At 44.7% G+C, this 15,916-nt stretch overlaps 1 protein-coding gene across 2 annotated transcripts; it reads right to left on the reverse strand.

Moving 5' to 3' along the window:
• Positions 1-1,103: 1,103 nt before the first annotated feature.
• large2 (LARGE xylosyl- and glucuronyltransferase 2) lies at positions 1,104-13,648 on the reverse strand. 2 transcript variants are annotated; one of them, XM_062391954.1, is made up of 14 exons: positions 13,483-13,648; positions 10,274-10,563; positions 9,900-9,982; positions 9,280-9,403; positions 7,066-7,237; positions 6,450-6,554; positions 6,194-6,306; positions 5,551-5,676; positions 5,268-5,423; positions 4,731-4,888; positions 4,229-4,507; positions 3,966-4,112; positions 3,685-3,880; positions 1,104-3,415 (listed from the first exon to the last, which is right to left on the reverse strand). In XM_062391954.1, the coding sequence occupies exons 1-14, from the start codon at positions 13,580-13,582 to the stop codon at positions 3,218-3,220; spliced, it is 2,247 nt and encodes a 748-aa protein (XP_062247938.1). In that variant the 5' UTR covers positions 13,583-13,648; the 3' UTR covers positions 1,104-3,217. The 2 variants fall into 2 exon arrangements, with proteins under 2 accessions (XP_062247938.1, XP_062247930.1); XM_062391946.1 differs by having other exon boundaries at positions 4,731-4,894; positions 13,483-13,647.
• Between the last annotated feature and the right edge of the window lie 2,268 nt (positions 13,649-15,916).

Here is a 15,916-nt window from a genome sequence, read left to right on the forward strand (position 1 = left end):
CAAGACATATTATGCCTATTTTACCACAGTTGATATAGTTCCTTGGGGTCTTAATGAAATGTCTGTAACATATTTTGGTCAAAATAATTTAAAACAGCAGCTTTTACCCTGTATAAAACAGCCCTCCACAGAGTGACCTGGTTTGAGTGCCAATAGTTACTCCCGTCGTTTACCCGCGCTTCATTGAATTTCTTCACTTTGACATTCAGAGCACTGGGCAGAAATCACATCGCGTCAACACCCACCGTGGTCCTTCGCGATGCTTTGTTTTAATGAAACAGTCGGATTCCCCTGGTCCGCACCAGTTCTAAGTCAGCTGCTAGGCGCCAGCCGAGGGTTCCCCCATCAGGGCCGTAGCTGATGTGATCCGCGTGAAAAAACCTTGAGGCGTGCCGCACACTGAGCCTCCGAACACCGAGCACGTGTCCAGCGGTTCTACCACAAATACCAGTGAACATCGGCAAATGATATCGGTGAAGTAAAGTTTATTACCGATACGCTGATATCACTAAACGAGTCGAATATCGGTTGCTACCGATGTTCGGCCGATATATCGGTGCACCACTATTATTTAATATTAATATTTGTAAGATTAATATTCACAATTTTTTCTGATAACCAAATTCATTAAATGCCCTCAGGCACACCATGTAATGATGACACGTTTATTGCATTATTGAACAACACTACTCTAGATGCATCCACATGTTTGGTGTTGTCATGGGGATTAATTTGCTCTGTTAGAAAACTCTAATAAAGTGAATTGTCTGGTGACCAACACGTCGTCTCACTATAAAACATTAATTAAACTGACATTTACATTTTGAAAAGATGTGAAGTATCTGGATTCTTCACAATTATTCAGTTTGCATTGGAAAATATCCCCGGACCAATCACACGCATGGAAGATGCACACAGGCTTAAAACCACCGACCTTAATAAATATTACATTCATGGATATCCCGGGATACTTTTGGCCCTGCAGTGTCAGAATTAAAATAATCTCAGTAATCCTCATTTAATTCACTGGAGACTCTGCAGCAGCTGAGGAGGCGTCTGTGCTGCACGTATTCTGCAGAAAAACAAAAACCTGGAAACTGCCATTACAAAAGGGCAAATTTATTTAAAGCATTTACATAGAAAAATATGATTGATTTGAGTCAACAATAATAAATAGAGCGCCTGACTGTCCCCAGGCCCTGTCAGATCAATATACAATCAATATCCAGTTTCACAATACAGCAAAGGCACTAGCATTTACCACAATCAACAACAAGTCAATGGAGGCGGCGTGGGCGGGGGCGGGGCTCCGCAGGACACTCGTCATCAGAACACAAACTCAGAACGGGCCGTCACTCGTGTTCTGCCCCCGACTCTGATCTCAGTGGAACTCAATGTGAATCACTGCTGTTTGGATGAAGGATCATGAAATAAAGCGACGCTCTGATGGATGAGAAGATGATTTTTAACAGAATCAAAAGACGATACAGATGAAAAACTAAATAAAAGTACATGTTAAAGCTGGCCCCCCCCCCCCCCGAGAGGCTACGAAGGCCCATCAACATCACTGGCTATCAAAATAAAATGAATTTTGTTCTGCTTTGCAAAATAAACCCTTTGATAAACCTGCATTTACACGGAGAGATCCTCAGATTCAGTTATTCATATAAATATGATTTAAAACCATGGATTTGGATTCTTTGTCTTTCATGACCGACAACAATTTATAAAAAAAAAATATCAACACGGTCGATGGGACGGACACAAACAAACAAACAAAGAAAAATATTGAAAAAAAAGACAAATCAAAACAGGTAAAATCAAACTTAAATTAAACAACAGTTTCCTTTTGCTACGTTTTAAAATCAGATCAGTAAACTCCACCTCTTCTCTCCTGAGTCTGTACATAAAGATGGACTACGAGATAGAACGCCCCCTTGTGGCTAGCTGCAGTACAGTTAGTAAATCCTGTCTCCTTCATGTTAGCAGATTGGACATGGACCATACAAAAAAAAGTTGACTCGCACTGATGTTCAAGTTTTCATGTTTCTAATAAGTTTGGTTTTAATTAGTCATTTAATTGTGTTTAGAATATATTTGATTAAACTGTCCATTTTGTACTGAATAAAGACTCCCTTTAATTTATTAGTCAATGATTCTGATACATTCTCTGTGTCTTACTTATGGTGAAAATATAATATAATATAAAATGTATTGTGAGGCCTTGATACTGTGGATTCACTCCAGGAGGACGTGGAGATGTGTCGTCCATCTTTATTTAGAGTCACTGATCATCTTCATATACATTATTATTATTATTAATGATATTCAGTATTCAACCACCATTTAATTGTTTGATTTGGACTTAACTAAAAGACGGAGGGTTGTGGGAGGGAGGTTCAGTAGACGGCACATTCACCCAGTGAATCAGACACATAAAGAAACTAAAAGCTCCTGAACTTCTTCTCATTCAACATCTTCATTCAGATCAACTCACTGTCACACGTCTGTGGTCGAGTTCAGTGTCGACTTTTCTGATAAAAGATTTTTGTTTCTTTCAGACGGATGAAAAAACAAAAAGAACTTGATCACGTGCAGGAGGATTTGAATTTGACAATAAGCAGAAGCATGTTAAAGACCACGCACAGACATGATGGATAGTCATGTCATAAAATAGAGACAAATTTAAAATTAATGATTTTCGTGAAAAATTATACACAAAACATTGTCGGCAATTATTCATTGGTATCGATTTACACTAGAAAAAAAAGAAAAGCATGAAATATGTCCAGTGATAAGGCTTAAATCTTTCTCCAGTTCGACTCCTTACACCATCGTCTTCTGTGAAAACCACTCGGCTCCGTCTCAGTGTCTTTGAGTCGAGTGTCCAGATGTTTTGCACGTGGACGGACTGGTTCAAACCCTGATTGTCAGAACAAATTGTAAGAATATGGTAATTTTCCCGATATAAAACGTGTCTGATGGGTGTGAATGCTCCGCTCCCCGATCGTCCCTTCAGCTCGCTCTGTCCTGCATCTCTGCGTCTCGTCGTCTGGAGGGTTAATGCACAGGAGCACGCCATATCTCCAAAGGGGCTGTAAAGCTTTTCTGTCATATTCGCACCAGGGTGTCACTATGGCCGACCGTGCGGCGCCATGTCGGTTCATACCCGAGCTCCCAGAGCTCAGGGGCTGACGGACTCGGAACTCGGCGGCTCTCAGATGTTCCTCTGGGCGGTGAGGTACTTGAGAGCGGCCGAGCCGTACTTCCTGGACAGGTCCTGGTGGAACTCTTCCTTCAGAGTGTTCAGACAGTTGCGGTAACTGGAGCTGGAGCGGAACTTAGAGATGTCAAAGCTCGGAGCGTGAGGCATGTGGATCATGAAGGCGTTGGGAAGGACCATCAGGTCGTACTCCTGAGGAAGATAAGATAAATTAAATCAAAGTGAGGAAAATGTAACTTCTTCTGTCATCTCAGTAACAAATGTGCAGATTTAGCCTTGATAAGGAAACATTAAGGAAGGTTTGTGTAGTTCGGTGGAGAAAACTAAATTTACCACAGCTGGATTTCTCATCCGCTTCGGACACAAACCAGAATAAACTTCCTCACATAAAAAGAAAGAACTGTTTCCAGGGATCAATGTGACCTCTGAATTTCCACATCATCGTCTATTCGCAGACGTACCTGTGCATCCAGCTCCATGATGTGCGACACCTTGTTCCAGCCGAAGCCCACAAACCGCTGGTCGTACTCCGGACAGTCTCGTCTCACCACCACGTACGGTTCAAAGTCCGGCTCCCACTCCACCTTGTAGGGGGTGGTGGCTGTTCGCCATTTGGCATAGTTGGTAGGAGCGTGACCTTTGGGCCACACGTGATACCTGGAGAGGGCGGAGCGCTTAAGGTTAAATGACGATCACATCATCGGTGTCTGGCACAATTCCAATAATCCCCCAGAGCAGGTACCTGAAGGTGTAGAGAGTCCCCATGTCCAGCATGGAGAGCAGCTCAGCTTTGGATTTCGGAAAGGACAGACGGTAACGAAGCGTCTCGAACGCAGGAACCACCAGAGCCTTCTTAGTGTGCGCCATGTCCAGCTGCACCACGGCCTTCCTGTACGGAGCAAACAGACGGCGAGGAATGAGTTTCAGACGAGTACGATGAGCAAGGTTTGTATAAACTGCTAGTCTATAGAGTGCAAGCAGATACAGTGCAGCTGCTGCTCTTACCTGAGGTAATCGTAGAGGCCGTACATCGGCAGGAAGTCCACGTCAGTCAGGAACACGTACGGCGTGTTGGCGTTCTTCAGCGCCACGTTCCGCACCAGGTTGACCGGGTAGAACTGTCCCTCCTTGTAGACGATGTGGTATCCGACATTCTTGCGATTCTTGAGAACCTCGGAGGCCTGAGCGTAGCGCAGGAACTGCTGAGCCTCAGCGTCGGACATGTAGAGCGCCAGGCTGATGGGACCTTCCCAGTGTTTACAGATGGCCTCCAGCATCTGCAGCCTGCAGGGGGCGCACAGAGATTACATTTACATTTACTGCTGAGAAAATAAGAAGTTCAGAGGCTGCTCTAGAGCTTTCAATCATAGCACATGGTCTTCCTCAGCTGATGGTGTTTAGCTTTCTAGTAAACGTATCTTACCCTGAGGTTTATTGATGATTGCCAAACAAAGAACTGGTGCATTAGCGCCACCCGCTGGTGGAGAGTTGCATGTGGTCGGGTTACCTGTCCATGGAGAGCTGAGCCACCAGCGTGATGTCCGTGTCGTCCTCTGCAGGCGTGTACTCGTACTGCAGGAAGTAGAGGTGCACGCGGTGGACAGTGAGTCGCTCCCGCCGGAAGTCGTAACATTGATCGTCCTCGTCCAAGTCCTCCAGAGCCGTCTGCAGCTGGGGAGACAGGAAGAAGCTCAAGCTCTGACGATCCACTTTCAAAATAAAAGTAAATTCACAGGATAAACTTCTCTCTCTCCTCCTCGTTTTACTTTTTTAAATAAATCTCTGTCAGTCAAACTACAGACAGCCAATTAAACCAATTACATTCATTTTGATTGTCATCGAGATTACACCTCCTGAAGCACTGCGTTACCATAGCAACCACACTCCTGTGGTGCAGTGACAGAGCAAAGTGACTTCCTGTCGAACAGGAATGTTACAGCATGAACCACCCTGAGAACCTCTCTATAAATATACATAAATATAAGTACAGTGCATACGTGTTTGTGTGTGTGTGTGTGTGTCTGTGTGCGAGTGTGTGTCTAACCTGGACGCTCTGCGGACCGGCCGTACTCGGGCAGCCGAACAGTTCTCGTCTCAGCAGGTTTCCATCGTACTCCAGAAAGGTCAGATAGAGGTTCCTGAAAAACTCCACGTGTTTGTTCTTCACACGAAGCTTCTTCGGAGAGTTCCAGTGGATGACCTGAGAGCAGAGGTCACACAGGTAACTAAGTACTTTTACTTTGGTTACTTTTAACATAACGTTCTTACTCCCAACCGTTTCAGGTGTTTGAGTTGTGTGTGTGTGTGTGTGTGTGTGTGTGTGTTACCTTGAGGTCCGACACCTCGGTGTAACACTGCTCAGAGCGAGTGTGATCAGAGAGCTGGACGTTCCAGAAGCAGGGCAGCTGGTGGACCAGCACCGGGTTCTGCTTGATGAAGGCGTTGAAGATGTCCTGAACACAGAGGACGGAAATGACACAGTTAACAGCTGCTCCTCTGGTTCTACTGGGTGTGTGGACTGGTTCTGTATGTGGACTGGTTCTGGTTCTGTATGTGGACTAGTTCTGTATCTGGACTTGTTTTAATTCTGTGTGGACTAGTTCTGTATTTGAACTTTGTGTTGACTAGTTGTGGTACTTTATCTACCGATTCTGGTTCAGTATGTGAACTGGCTCTGGTTCTGTGAGGACTGGTTCTGGTTGTGTGTGTTCACTGGTTCTACTGGGTTCTGTGTGTTTACTGGTTCTGTATGTGGAATGGTTTTGGTTCTATGTGTGTACGGGTTCTGAATCTATAGTACCGGGATCATACTGGTTTGTACTGAACTTAAAAAGATTAATTCTATATGATGAAAAACCTCATTGATATGTTGACCCCCCCCCCCCTCACACACAGTAAATTAAACGTGTGTTTTAAAACTCTGGTTGTGTGTCTCCTGTTGTGTGTCCGGTGGCCGGACGTGTCTCTGACCTGATCAGCGAGCGAGGTGCTCAACATGCTCATCAGCTCTCTCTCTGCCGTCAGACGCCACATCTGCTCCCAGCCGATCCTCCGCAGCCGCTCCAGGTAGAGGAGAATGACGCCTGCAGCAGAAACACAGGAAACCTCAAACCCTGTGACGAGGCCTCAGGACACGACAACAGATACTTTTATTGATGAGTTGGGTGTTTGTGTGAGTTTGTGTCTTTTTTAACGTGTTTTTCAGCCTCAGGATCTGAACAGTCACCTGTGTTGAAGCCTCGGCCCAGTGCCGGCCACGGTTTGTGGTTTTTCCACAAGTTCCCCAGGTACCAGTCGCTCTGGTTCTCCACCAGACCAATCACCTGCTTATCTGCAGAAAAATACATAAATCAAATCAAATTAACTTCAGAACTTTTGTAGAAACTAACTAACTTGAATCAAATTCTCTCATTCGACTCAGTCTCTGTTGGATTTCTTTTTTTTTTTTATTAATTGTTCATCAAGCAATAACTGACTATAAACATCAACGAGGATCTCCTTCCAAAACTCGACAACATCACAACAACATCATGGAGGTTCTTTAAGAGCAACTTGACAGAGACACAAGAGCCACCACAGAAGCTGCTTGAGCTTTTAAGCCTTTGAGGAGGAATCAGATTGTTTGTTTGTGTATTTGCAGGATAACACAAAAATCATGTCACAAATTTCCACGTGTCTTGACTGTTAATTACAAAAAAAATTGGCAGGACGGTAGACTTAATTATTTCAATTTTAAGGTATTACAAATAAACCACTGGCTTCTTTCTCACACTATAAAACCACGAGCAGGGTTGTTCCACCTTGGTTAAGATATTCTAGTTTTAAGTGAATTAAACTCTCACCTGTAAACTTCCTGAAAATGCCCCAGAGCTCGGCGATGTCGGTGGCGAAGGTGATGTCCGTGTCCAGGACGATGACCTTTGACAGGTCGGAGGGCAGAGCTTTGGTTAGCGTCAGCTTCATCAAGCCGTAAATACCTGAGTAGTGTTTGTTGGGTATCCACGACACCTCGGACTGAAACGACAGGAAAACACATGTCAGGTCTTTTTCACTGTAAATCATCAGCTGGTTAGTTTCCATTACATATAGATACGTATTTATCAAAGTGTCATTGGAGTAGCTGTGTGGTTCACATGGTTAACACAACATTCAGCAGATTTAGGATTTGTCTTTATTCCAATCCGCAAATAATGTCTTTGATTTAATCCTCTTGATTCAGAGTAATTGGATCTGCATAAGTGCATCATCTGCAAATCTGATCGTCTCTGAGTCGGAGCCGTTTCTCTGCTTTAATGTGACTTAATGGAAACTGAAGTGAGCGGGTGCAGGTCGGAGCATCTGACAACACAAAGGACTCATTGTTCAGCACAAACACTGTGAGGGCGGAGAATGTGATGATGTGAGGGATGGAAAGGCAGGTCGGAGAGAAACACACACACAGACACACACAGACACACACACACTTGTATTCATGGTGTTCCCTGTGAGAGCACATTCATCAGAGTTACGTTCACAGACACAGTTTTGTGTATTTGTGCTGAAGCGTCTCTTGACTTTGGGACTAAAGTGTTTCACCAGCTCATCCATTGTTGTCTTCAGGTGAAAACCTTGAAACTGCCTTTGTGCTGATTGTCCAGCTTCAACTGTCTTTACCTCACGGCCTTAAAACATCTTCAGGACTTTCTCCTACGAGTCCATGGATCAGAACATGAGTGTGTTTTGTGTCTCACTACAACATTAGAAATGTGACTGTGATAAAAAGAACGCTGTGACTACGATATAGTTTAGGAAAAACCGTGAATCGTGATTGATTATATCAAAAAAGTTAGATTTGACTTTATTTTCGGATCCAGCTCTATTTAATCTGTCAGTCCATATTTCAATGACTCTCTGTCTACACTGGTCTGTTGCTGCAGCTTCTGTGGTTTTGTTTTCTTCACCTCAGCCTGCTCCTCTTCCTCAGTTCCTCTCTCTGAGGCATGAATACATGAATGAATTAGAATTAAGCAGGAGACTTTTTGGCAGAATCAAGACGGAAAAAAGTGAAAAAAGGAGATTTGGATAAAGTGAATGAGATGATGAGGTGTTTGTGAGTCACAGAATAATGTTATCCTTCTGTGTTTACGTGTGAGTCACCTCAGGTCAGACTGGTGACTGGTGACCTTCCCCCCAGCACTGACGCCAGGTGGTTATTCCTGAACTGGAGATGTTTCTCCATAACAAGGTGCACGGTCAAACACTAATGAGTAGACTTCTATGTGGCTGAATATCAACATCCCTGGTCCCCAGAGCAGGAACCCTGATGATGTCAGTGAGCTGTCATCGTCACACTTATCAGGGAGTTTCATTCATGAACAGTTATATGTCTGAGCAGTTTATCATCATCGAGTAGCAGTAGCTGAGAGCCCAAATTCAAGATGGTGGTTTCTATACATATTGCTCAGGTACTAGAAATACTGCACTGCGGTTGAATGCCTCCCCCGACCAGAGCAGTTTTAACTCATTCATATGAGGTCATCATGACCTTTGACCACTTAAATCTAATCAGATCATCTTTGAGTCCAAGAAGTTACCTCAAGGCGAACGTGAGACATCACATTCAAGAGGCCAAAGCCATTGTGACTGTGACCTTTGACCTCTGACCACCAAAATATAATCACTTAACCCGTGAGCTGAGGTGAACATCTGGGTCAAACCTGTAAGAATTCCTTTGAGATGCTCCTGAGAATTCACATTCACAAGGCAAACGTGTGTTTTAAGCGTTCTTGACCTTTAACAAAAAAAATGGAATCAGTTCATCCTTGAGTCCGAGTGGAAGCTTGTTCCTGAGAGTTTTAACAACCGTCTGTGATCTGAGACAAAGACTCGAGCACTGACCTCCTGGTTTAGAATCAGGGAACATGTCTCCGTCCTGATTTCTCTGACTCTGATCTTTGTCGGAGGTGAAGCTACTCTGTCTCCTCTCAGCTCGATGCTGCAGACTTACTATGATGTGGTAAACGTGTGTGTGTGTGTGTGTGTGTGTGTGTGTGTGTGTGTGTGTCGTCCTCTGTTACCTTGAGTTCGTCTGCGTCGTAGAAGCTGACTTGTACAGACGGGACCATCCAGGACTGGAAGAGGGAACTCAGGATACGATTGGCAACTGTGTCTGTGATGAAATGAAAGTGCAGCGGATTTCTCCTGAGAAACAGAAAGAAAAAGACGAGTCAGAGGAGCGGAGAAGAACGAGGTCGTTGGTTACTCTGTTGAGAGTTACATCTTTAGTTGTTCTTCCTAGTTTATAGAGAATGTTGATGTTCTGTTTAATAAAATCCCATGAAAAGGCCTGAAATATGTTTAAAATACGACAAATCTAATCCACAGTGCAGCTGCAGCTGAGGTCAAATATAGGAAAACGTCACTAAAGTGAAATTTAAATCTTTTAAAGCTTCTGTGAAAGGAACAAAACCATGTGAGCGGAGCTGATTTTGATCAACAGAAAATCCAGAAAACAACAACTCGACCCTGAAATCTCAAATAAAGAGTCCTGAGCACTGAAAATATGACCTCAGTAATAACCAGGACACAAAAACATCTCAATTTGTTCTGCTGCTTCTAGGATTTTCAAAGTTTCACTCATCTCAACGTCGGTTTCAAAGAAACAAAACGCAGAGCAGCAGATGAGGAACACACTCACCGGTGAAAGAGGACGGACTTGACCAGCGTGACCACGTCTCTGGTGGCGTTGTGACCGGCACAGACGCACGCCACGTGGATCAGCTGCACACGGAGGGAAAAAGATGAAACCTCAGATTAAATAACATTTTAGAGATCTGAGAAACTTCTTGAAAACGTTTCACTCGACTCTCTGTTGTGTAGTTTTAATATTCCACTTCTCACACACGTGCGGTCTAACGTCACTTCTCCACTCTGAGCTGTGAGCAGCTGAAAACTCATCTTTCATGAGTCACTTCCTGTTTCAGCGTCACCCTACACGTCACATGTGAACTACTGACATCATCACATCTGTATGAACAGTAACGTGTCACGTCATGTTTCCTGGTGGCTGACCTCACACTTCTGGACGGGGGGCGATCGAGGACACTCCGTGTGGTTGTTCTTCTCCTCCGCTGTGTTGTCCCCGTCCTCGGGTCCCGTGTCCGCCGACGCCCCCCACTGCTGGTTAGCGTAGTTCCCGTCGGGCTGCTGGGCGGCGGCGCCCTGCGATTGGCTGAGCTGCAGCCGGATCTGTCGGTTCTCCTCTTCCACCTCTCGGACCCGGGACTCCAGGACGGCTCGCTCCAGGACCTGAGCCGCCGGCGTGTCGGCCAGACAGGGAGCGAGGAGGAGGGAGCGGCCATCTGAGGAGGAGGCGGAGTCATCGATTAACACACCTCTAAGCCTCAGAACTGTTCACCTGCTGCATCCGACCTCAGAAGTCAAGAAACTAAAACATCCTTCGTCCACATGAACGCACCTGAACACACGTCACATGACCGGCTACACTGGTCATGTGATGTAAACAGGAAGTAGAGCAGGGATCTCTTTTGTTGGAGCCACGACAGGTGAAACTGTTTCTGGATTAATCTTCGGCTGACTCACCGATTGTCTTTCTCTACATTTATCATCTCTCTTTCTTTTCTAGCTCTCTCCATCATCTCTCTTTTACCTCCACCCTGCCCCCCCTCCCTCTTTTCATTCTTTCTCTCCTCGACTCCCCTTCCTCTCTTCAGCTTCTCCTCCTCTCTGTCTTCTCCCCCCCCCACCTTCTCTCTCTCTCTCTCTGCAGAGCAGCTGGCCCACAGCTGAGGAGTGAGGCATGCTGGGAATGTTCACACCCTCGTCTGTGGTAGCGTAAAAATAAAAAAGGGACGATTCCATAGAAGAACGTTTTTTAAATCTAATATTTTTTGTGAATTAAACTTCATGTATCATTGCAGACACCACAAAACATTGTATTAAACAATGAAGCAGTTTTATGTTAGTGAAGGATAAAGTTACCAACCCTTGACTTTAGTTTGTTATGTGTCTTTTATTGTGAGGTTGCTATATTTTTATTGTATAGGATTATACAAACTTAAATATTATTTCAAAAGAGTCATACTAATGAAGTTTATTATTTAATATTGTATCATACTGTTGAGTCATAGATCAAATCAGAGTTGAGATGATCTGTTTGTTTTTTTAGATAAGAACAGAAATGTACTTTGTGTAACTGTGTATAGTGATGTGTGTTGTGTTTATATATATAAATATATGTATATATATATAATGTAGAAATCATTCTGGAGACGTGACACAGCCGAGACAGAACGAAGGTGTCAGACGAAACTGGAGAGAAACTAGAACCTGATCTGTGGTTTATTTCTGAAGCAAAGAAACAAACTCCATCAACACACAGCTGAAGCTGATACACACTGTGTGTGTGCGCGCGTGAGTGTGAGTGTGAGAGTGTGTGTGTGTGTGTGTGTGTGTGTTCATGACCAGGAAACATGAGTCCAACCAGTGGGATTATGGGTAAGGCAAAGTAACCTGGATTTAAAAACGACACGTGAGGTGTGAAGACATGAGTCAGAAATGATCCAGTTTAATTTCTGAGGATCACGATCAGCGTCAAATCATAAATGTGTTGTTTAATAACCCGACCGTCGTCTGATGTCACTTCCTGTCGGCTTCACAGTTGATTTATCCCAGAGTCACTGACGTGTGACGACAGTTTAACTTCCCACAGGAAGCTGACAACAGGTTACGTTCCAGTCCATCAGTCTTTATGAGCTTCTTCAAATCGTGAGCTGAAAACTTTACGAGCTGTTCACTGATGATTCATTAAAATCCTCCTGAGGCTGATCGCAGCTTGTAGACCTGAGCTGAACTGACGAGGTGGTATGACACACAGAGAGGGAGGGAGGGCGATCACTGAGCTCTGTGTGTGTGTGTGTGTGTGTGTGTGTGTGTGTGTGTGTGTGTGTGTGTGTGTGTGTATGTGTGTGTGTGTGTGGTTAAATATGATGTCCCCTTTATGTGAAGCCACACTTTAACTGGTTATTACGCAGTGAAGTTAATGATGCGTCAGAAGCACTAACGACTTCCTTTAGATTCCACTGAGGACGGAGCCACGTCGAGTGTGCAGCAGCCAATCAGAGAGAGAGGATGTTCGTCTCATCAGAAACCGATCAGCAAATCACGGCTGCTTCAATACATGACAGACGTCATGAAGTTTCTATTGAGTAAACATCCAGAACAGACAGAAATGGAGCTGCAGCTTCCAACTGTACTTTACTCTGATGATGTGAAACCTCTGGATGCAAGAACATGTCATTAATGGTCAAAGTGGTTCGTTGGCAGAACAAGTTCTGTCAACGAGCCACAGAACAGAAAAGAAAAGAAAAGAGGGAAAACTATGATTTCAGTCAGTTTCCGAAGACAAATGATGTATTTTCAGTGTTTGTTTCCTCAGCGTGTTATTTAGTTTTTGTATCATAAAATCCAGAATAATTCTCACAGCAGCTGGTGACACTGACAAAGCTCAACCTTTTCTCGTAAATCGAGAGCAGAGGCCGATATTTCCTCTGATGGAAGTGGTTGACCAATCACAACAGAGTGGACCAGCAGGCCAATCAGGTCAGGAGGGGGGTCTTAAAGAGACACGAGCTAAAACCAATTGTTTGAGACAGAGGCTGACAAGAGGAGCAGCAGCGATGGACAGTCTGAGGACAGCGATGTGTTTTCTGAACATTAGAGCATGAAAACATTTCCCAGTCAGAACACTAATTAAAATGATCAACCTGAATATGAGCGGAATATGTCTCCTTTATGTTTTTAAGTTGAATAAAATACGACAAATAAGCTCAGTCAAAGTGTGTGTGTGTGTGTGTGTGTGCGTGTGTGTGTGTGTGTGTTATTAAAGCTCTTCCAGCAAACAGTGTCAGTGAGGCTGAATCCTCTGAACTGACCTTGGCTGTTGTGGCCGCAGACGAAGCCTCACAGTTCCAGAAAGAAAAATCAAACCTGAGGAGAAAATTGTCTCCGTGTGTTTAAAACGTGAATTTAAATTTCAGATTGAAGAGACGAGAGGCTGAGTCTCTTCAAAACTTCTGATAATTGATGTTTTCTGTTCGAGTCGGTTGGATTCCTGCGACTGACCCAAACCTCAGCTCCGCTCTTTTATTATAGATCACTTTCAGCCAAACTGGACTGAATCATGACCAACATGTGGTAGGAAACGCTGAATCATCATAATCATCATCCTCCTCCTCCTCATCATCACTGCTCATACTCACTCTCCAGGTTTCCAGCCAGCAGGTAGAGCCAGGTGAGCAGGACCACGGCCGTGAGAGACGCCACCAGCAGCTTCAGGCGCCCGCGACACAGCAGGTTCATGGTGGGATGAGGAGGCCGAGGCTCGGAGGGTCGGGGGAGGAGGAGAGGGGGCGGGGAGGGGGAGGGAGGGAGGGAGGGGAGGAGCTCAAGTGGGACTCGCTCGCTCGTCAGATCGCTGCATCACCTGAGGAGAGAGAGGGACAGACCTTCAGCTTATTTATATTATATCATATAATATGAATATTAAACTAAACCTATACAGCCCTTTCAAAACAAAGTTAAAATAGGTTCTTATAAGACAAGACAGAGGCAAATAAAATCTGTCAATAATACAGACTTTAAATCATCCTCCAAGAATAGTTTATGATTTATAAATGTAAGTGTTTGATTTGTAATGTGAAACAGATTAAAAGAACAACTGAGAACCGGAGTTATTAAAAAGATTTACTCAAAGATGTGTTCTGGATTCGATCTGATGGAAAACTCAGATTTCAGAGTGAAACAGAAACCGAGCTCCAGGGAGAGAGAGGAGAGAGGAAGTGAAACAATGACGAGCATCACGTTCACACGTTCCTTCAAATATGAGCGTGGATCCCAAACCCTACACCGAGCTCCTGCTCCACTTGTCTCCGTCAGGACCTCAGAGACAACTCAACTGAATCAGCCGGCCCAGAAACACAGAAAACGCAGCTTCGACACGAGTTTCCTCTGAGGAACGTGAACGTGAACGTGACCTCCAGCAGAAACAAACCATCCGAAGCTTTCACCATCAACTTGTGGAGTTTGAGGCGACATCCTCACCGCTACGTTTTCCCTGGATGAACCTGCCATTCACACGTTTGAAAACAAAGACGTAGACTCAACTGCTGCAGATCGACTCTATTTGTTAGTGATTGCTCAGGCTCCTGTCACATGACTCATTACCAGCGTCAGCTACGAGGTCTTTTTTAACCGTAAGAATAACTGCCCGTCATCAGCATGTAGTTTGACTTCCCATCGTACGTTTCCTCTGAGACGTATTGTTCCTGTGTCAGAGAGAGGCGGTGGTCTAGTGGCAGAAACTTGGACTATGGGCAGAGAAGGTCTCTGGTTCGTCTCTGGTTCGACTCCACGGAGAGACAACAAAAAGACGAACCTGGATTGATCTGTCCAAAAATCCAAGAGTCTCCCTACCCCGTCTACTGCCCCTGAGCAAGGCACCTTACTCCCCCAACATCTGCTCCCCGAGCGCCGTACATGGCTGCACATGGCTCGCTGCTCTGTGTGTCCTGCACCAGATGGGTCAAAAGCAGAGGTTAAATTTCCCTACCTGCATGAGTGTGCATGTGTTTGGAATGAATAAATGAATCTTAATCTTAAAACAAGTTGGATAATAACATTTAGAAACACAGTGAAGGTTTAACACTGAAGGAGCAGCATGATTTTTATATTAACTCTGGTTCTTCAGCAGCCGCAGATGAAAAGTGTTCATGTTGAAACTGTTTTAACGAACATCTGTTAGTTTAACTTCAAATCTGAACTTCATTGAACCTTTTGGAATCGTAGAGTCACAGCAGAGGAGACGTTTTAAAGTTTGACATCGTTCATCACAGACTGATTTTTAAAAAGACATTTTTATGGATCCAAAGTAAGTTACTGTCAAAATGACTGACGGGTCTTATAATTTAATTTAGTTTTAATGTTCTGCAGGATTTCATCAATGACTCTCTGTGAACCAGAAACATTTTCATTCAGGACAAACGCACACGGCTCGTTATTAAAAACACTACAATCTGAGCCCAGCAGACGTTTGAGCTCAGAGGAGATGATTTATGAGTTAATTAGTGAGGCTGATGTATTCGCTGTACGTCGTTAAGAGCAATGAAAGGTGCTGAGAGGGAAGAAAAGAGGGGAGCGATGGGGTGAGCGAGCAGAGGGAGGAGGAAGATAAGTGGGAGGAAGAGGATGATAAGGAAGAAAATGGGTTGAGGACAGAAAAGAAAAGACAAAAACAAGAGAAGAGAAGAAACATGGCAGCCGAGGAGAAGAAAAGAGAAGAACAGAGGAGAGAAGAAAAGAGAGAAGCGTCAGTAAATAAAGTGGAGGGTGATCAGGTGGGGGGGGGGGGTTTGGCCTTTCAGTGTACGAGCAGAAACAGTGAGGATATAAAAGTGAGGAACAGTGACACTGAAAACCTCTTTCACTCGCAGCTTCTGTTGATTCTGCACAAAACGCTTTGGCTCCTCTAATCGCAGCCGTAAAAACAAAAGGCTCGGCCGTCGATAGGAGGAGGAGGCGCTGGAGGAGGAGGCGCTGGAGGAGGAGGCGCTGGAGGAGGAGGCGCTGGAGGAGGAGGCGCTGGAGGAGGAGGCGCTGGAGGAGGAGGCGCTGGAGGACTGCGGCGCTCTGCAGCCT

This window comes from Platichthys flesus, chromosome 1 (genome assembly GCF_949316205.1).
Source record: "Platichthys flesus chromosome 1, fPlaFle2.1, whole genome shotgun sequence".
Taxonomy (NCBI): Eukaryota; Metazoa; Chordata; class Actinopteri; order Pleuronectiformes; family Pleuronectidae; genus Platichthys; species Platichthys flesus.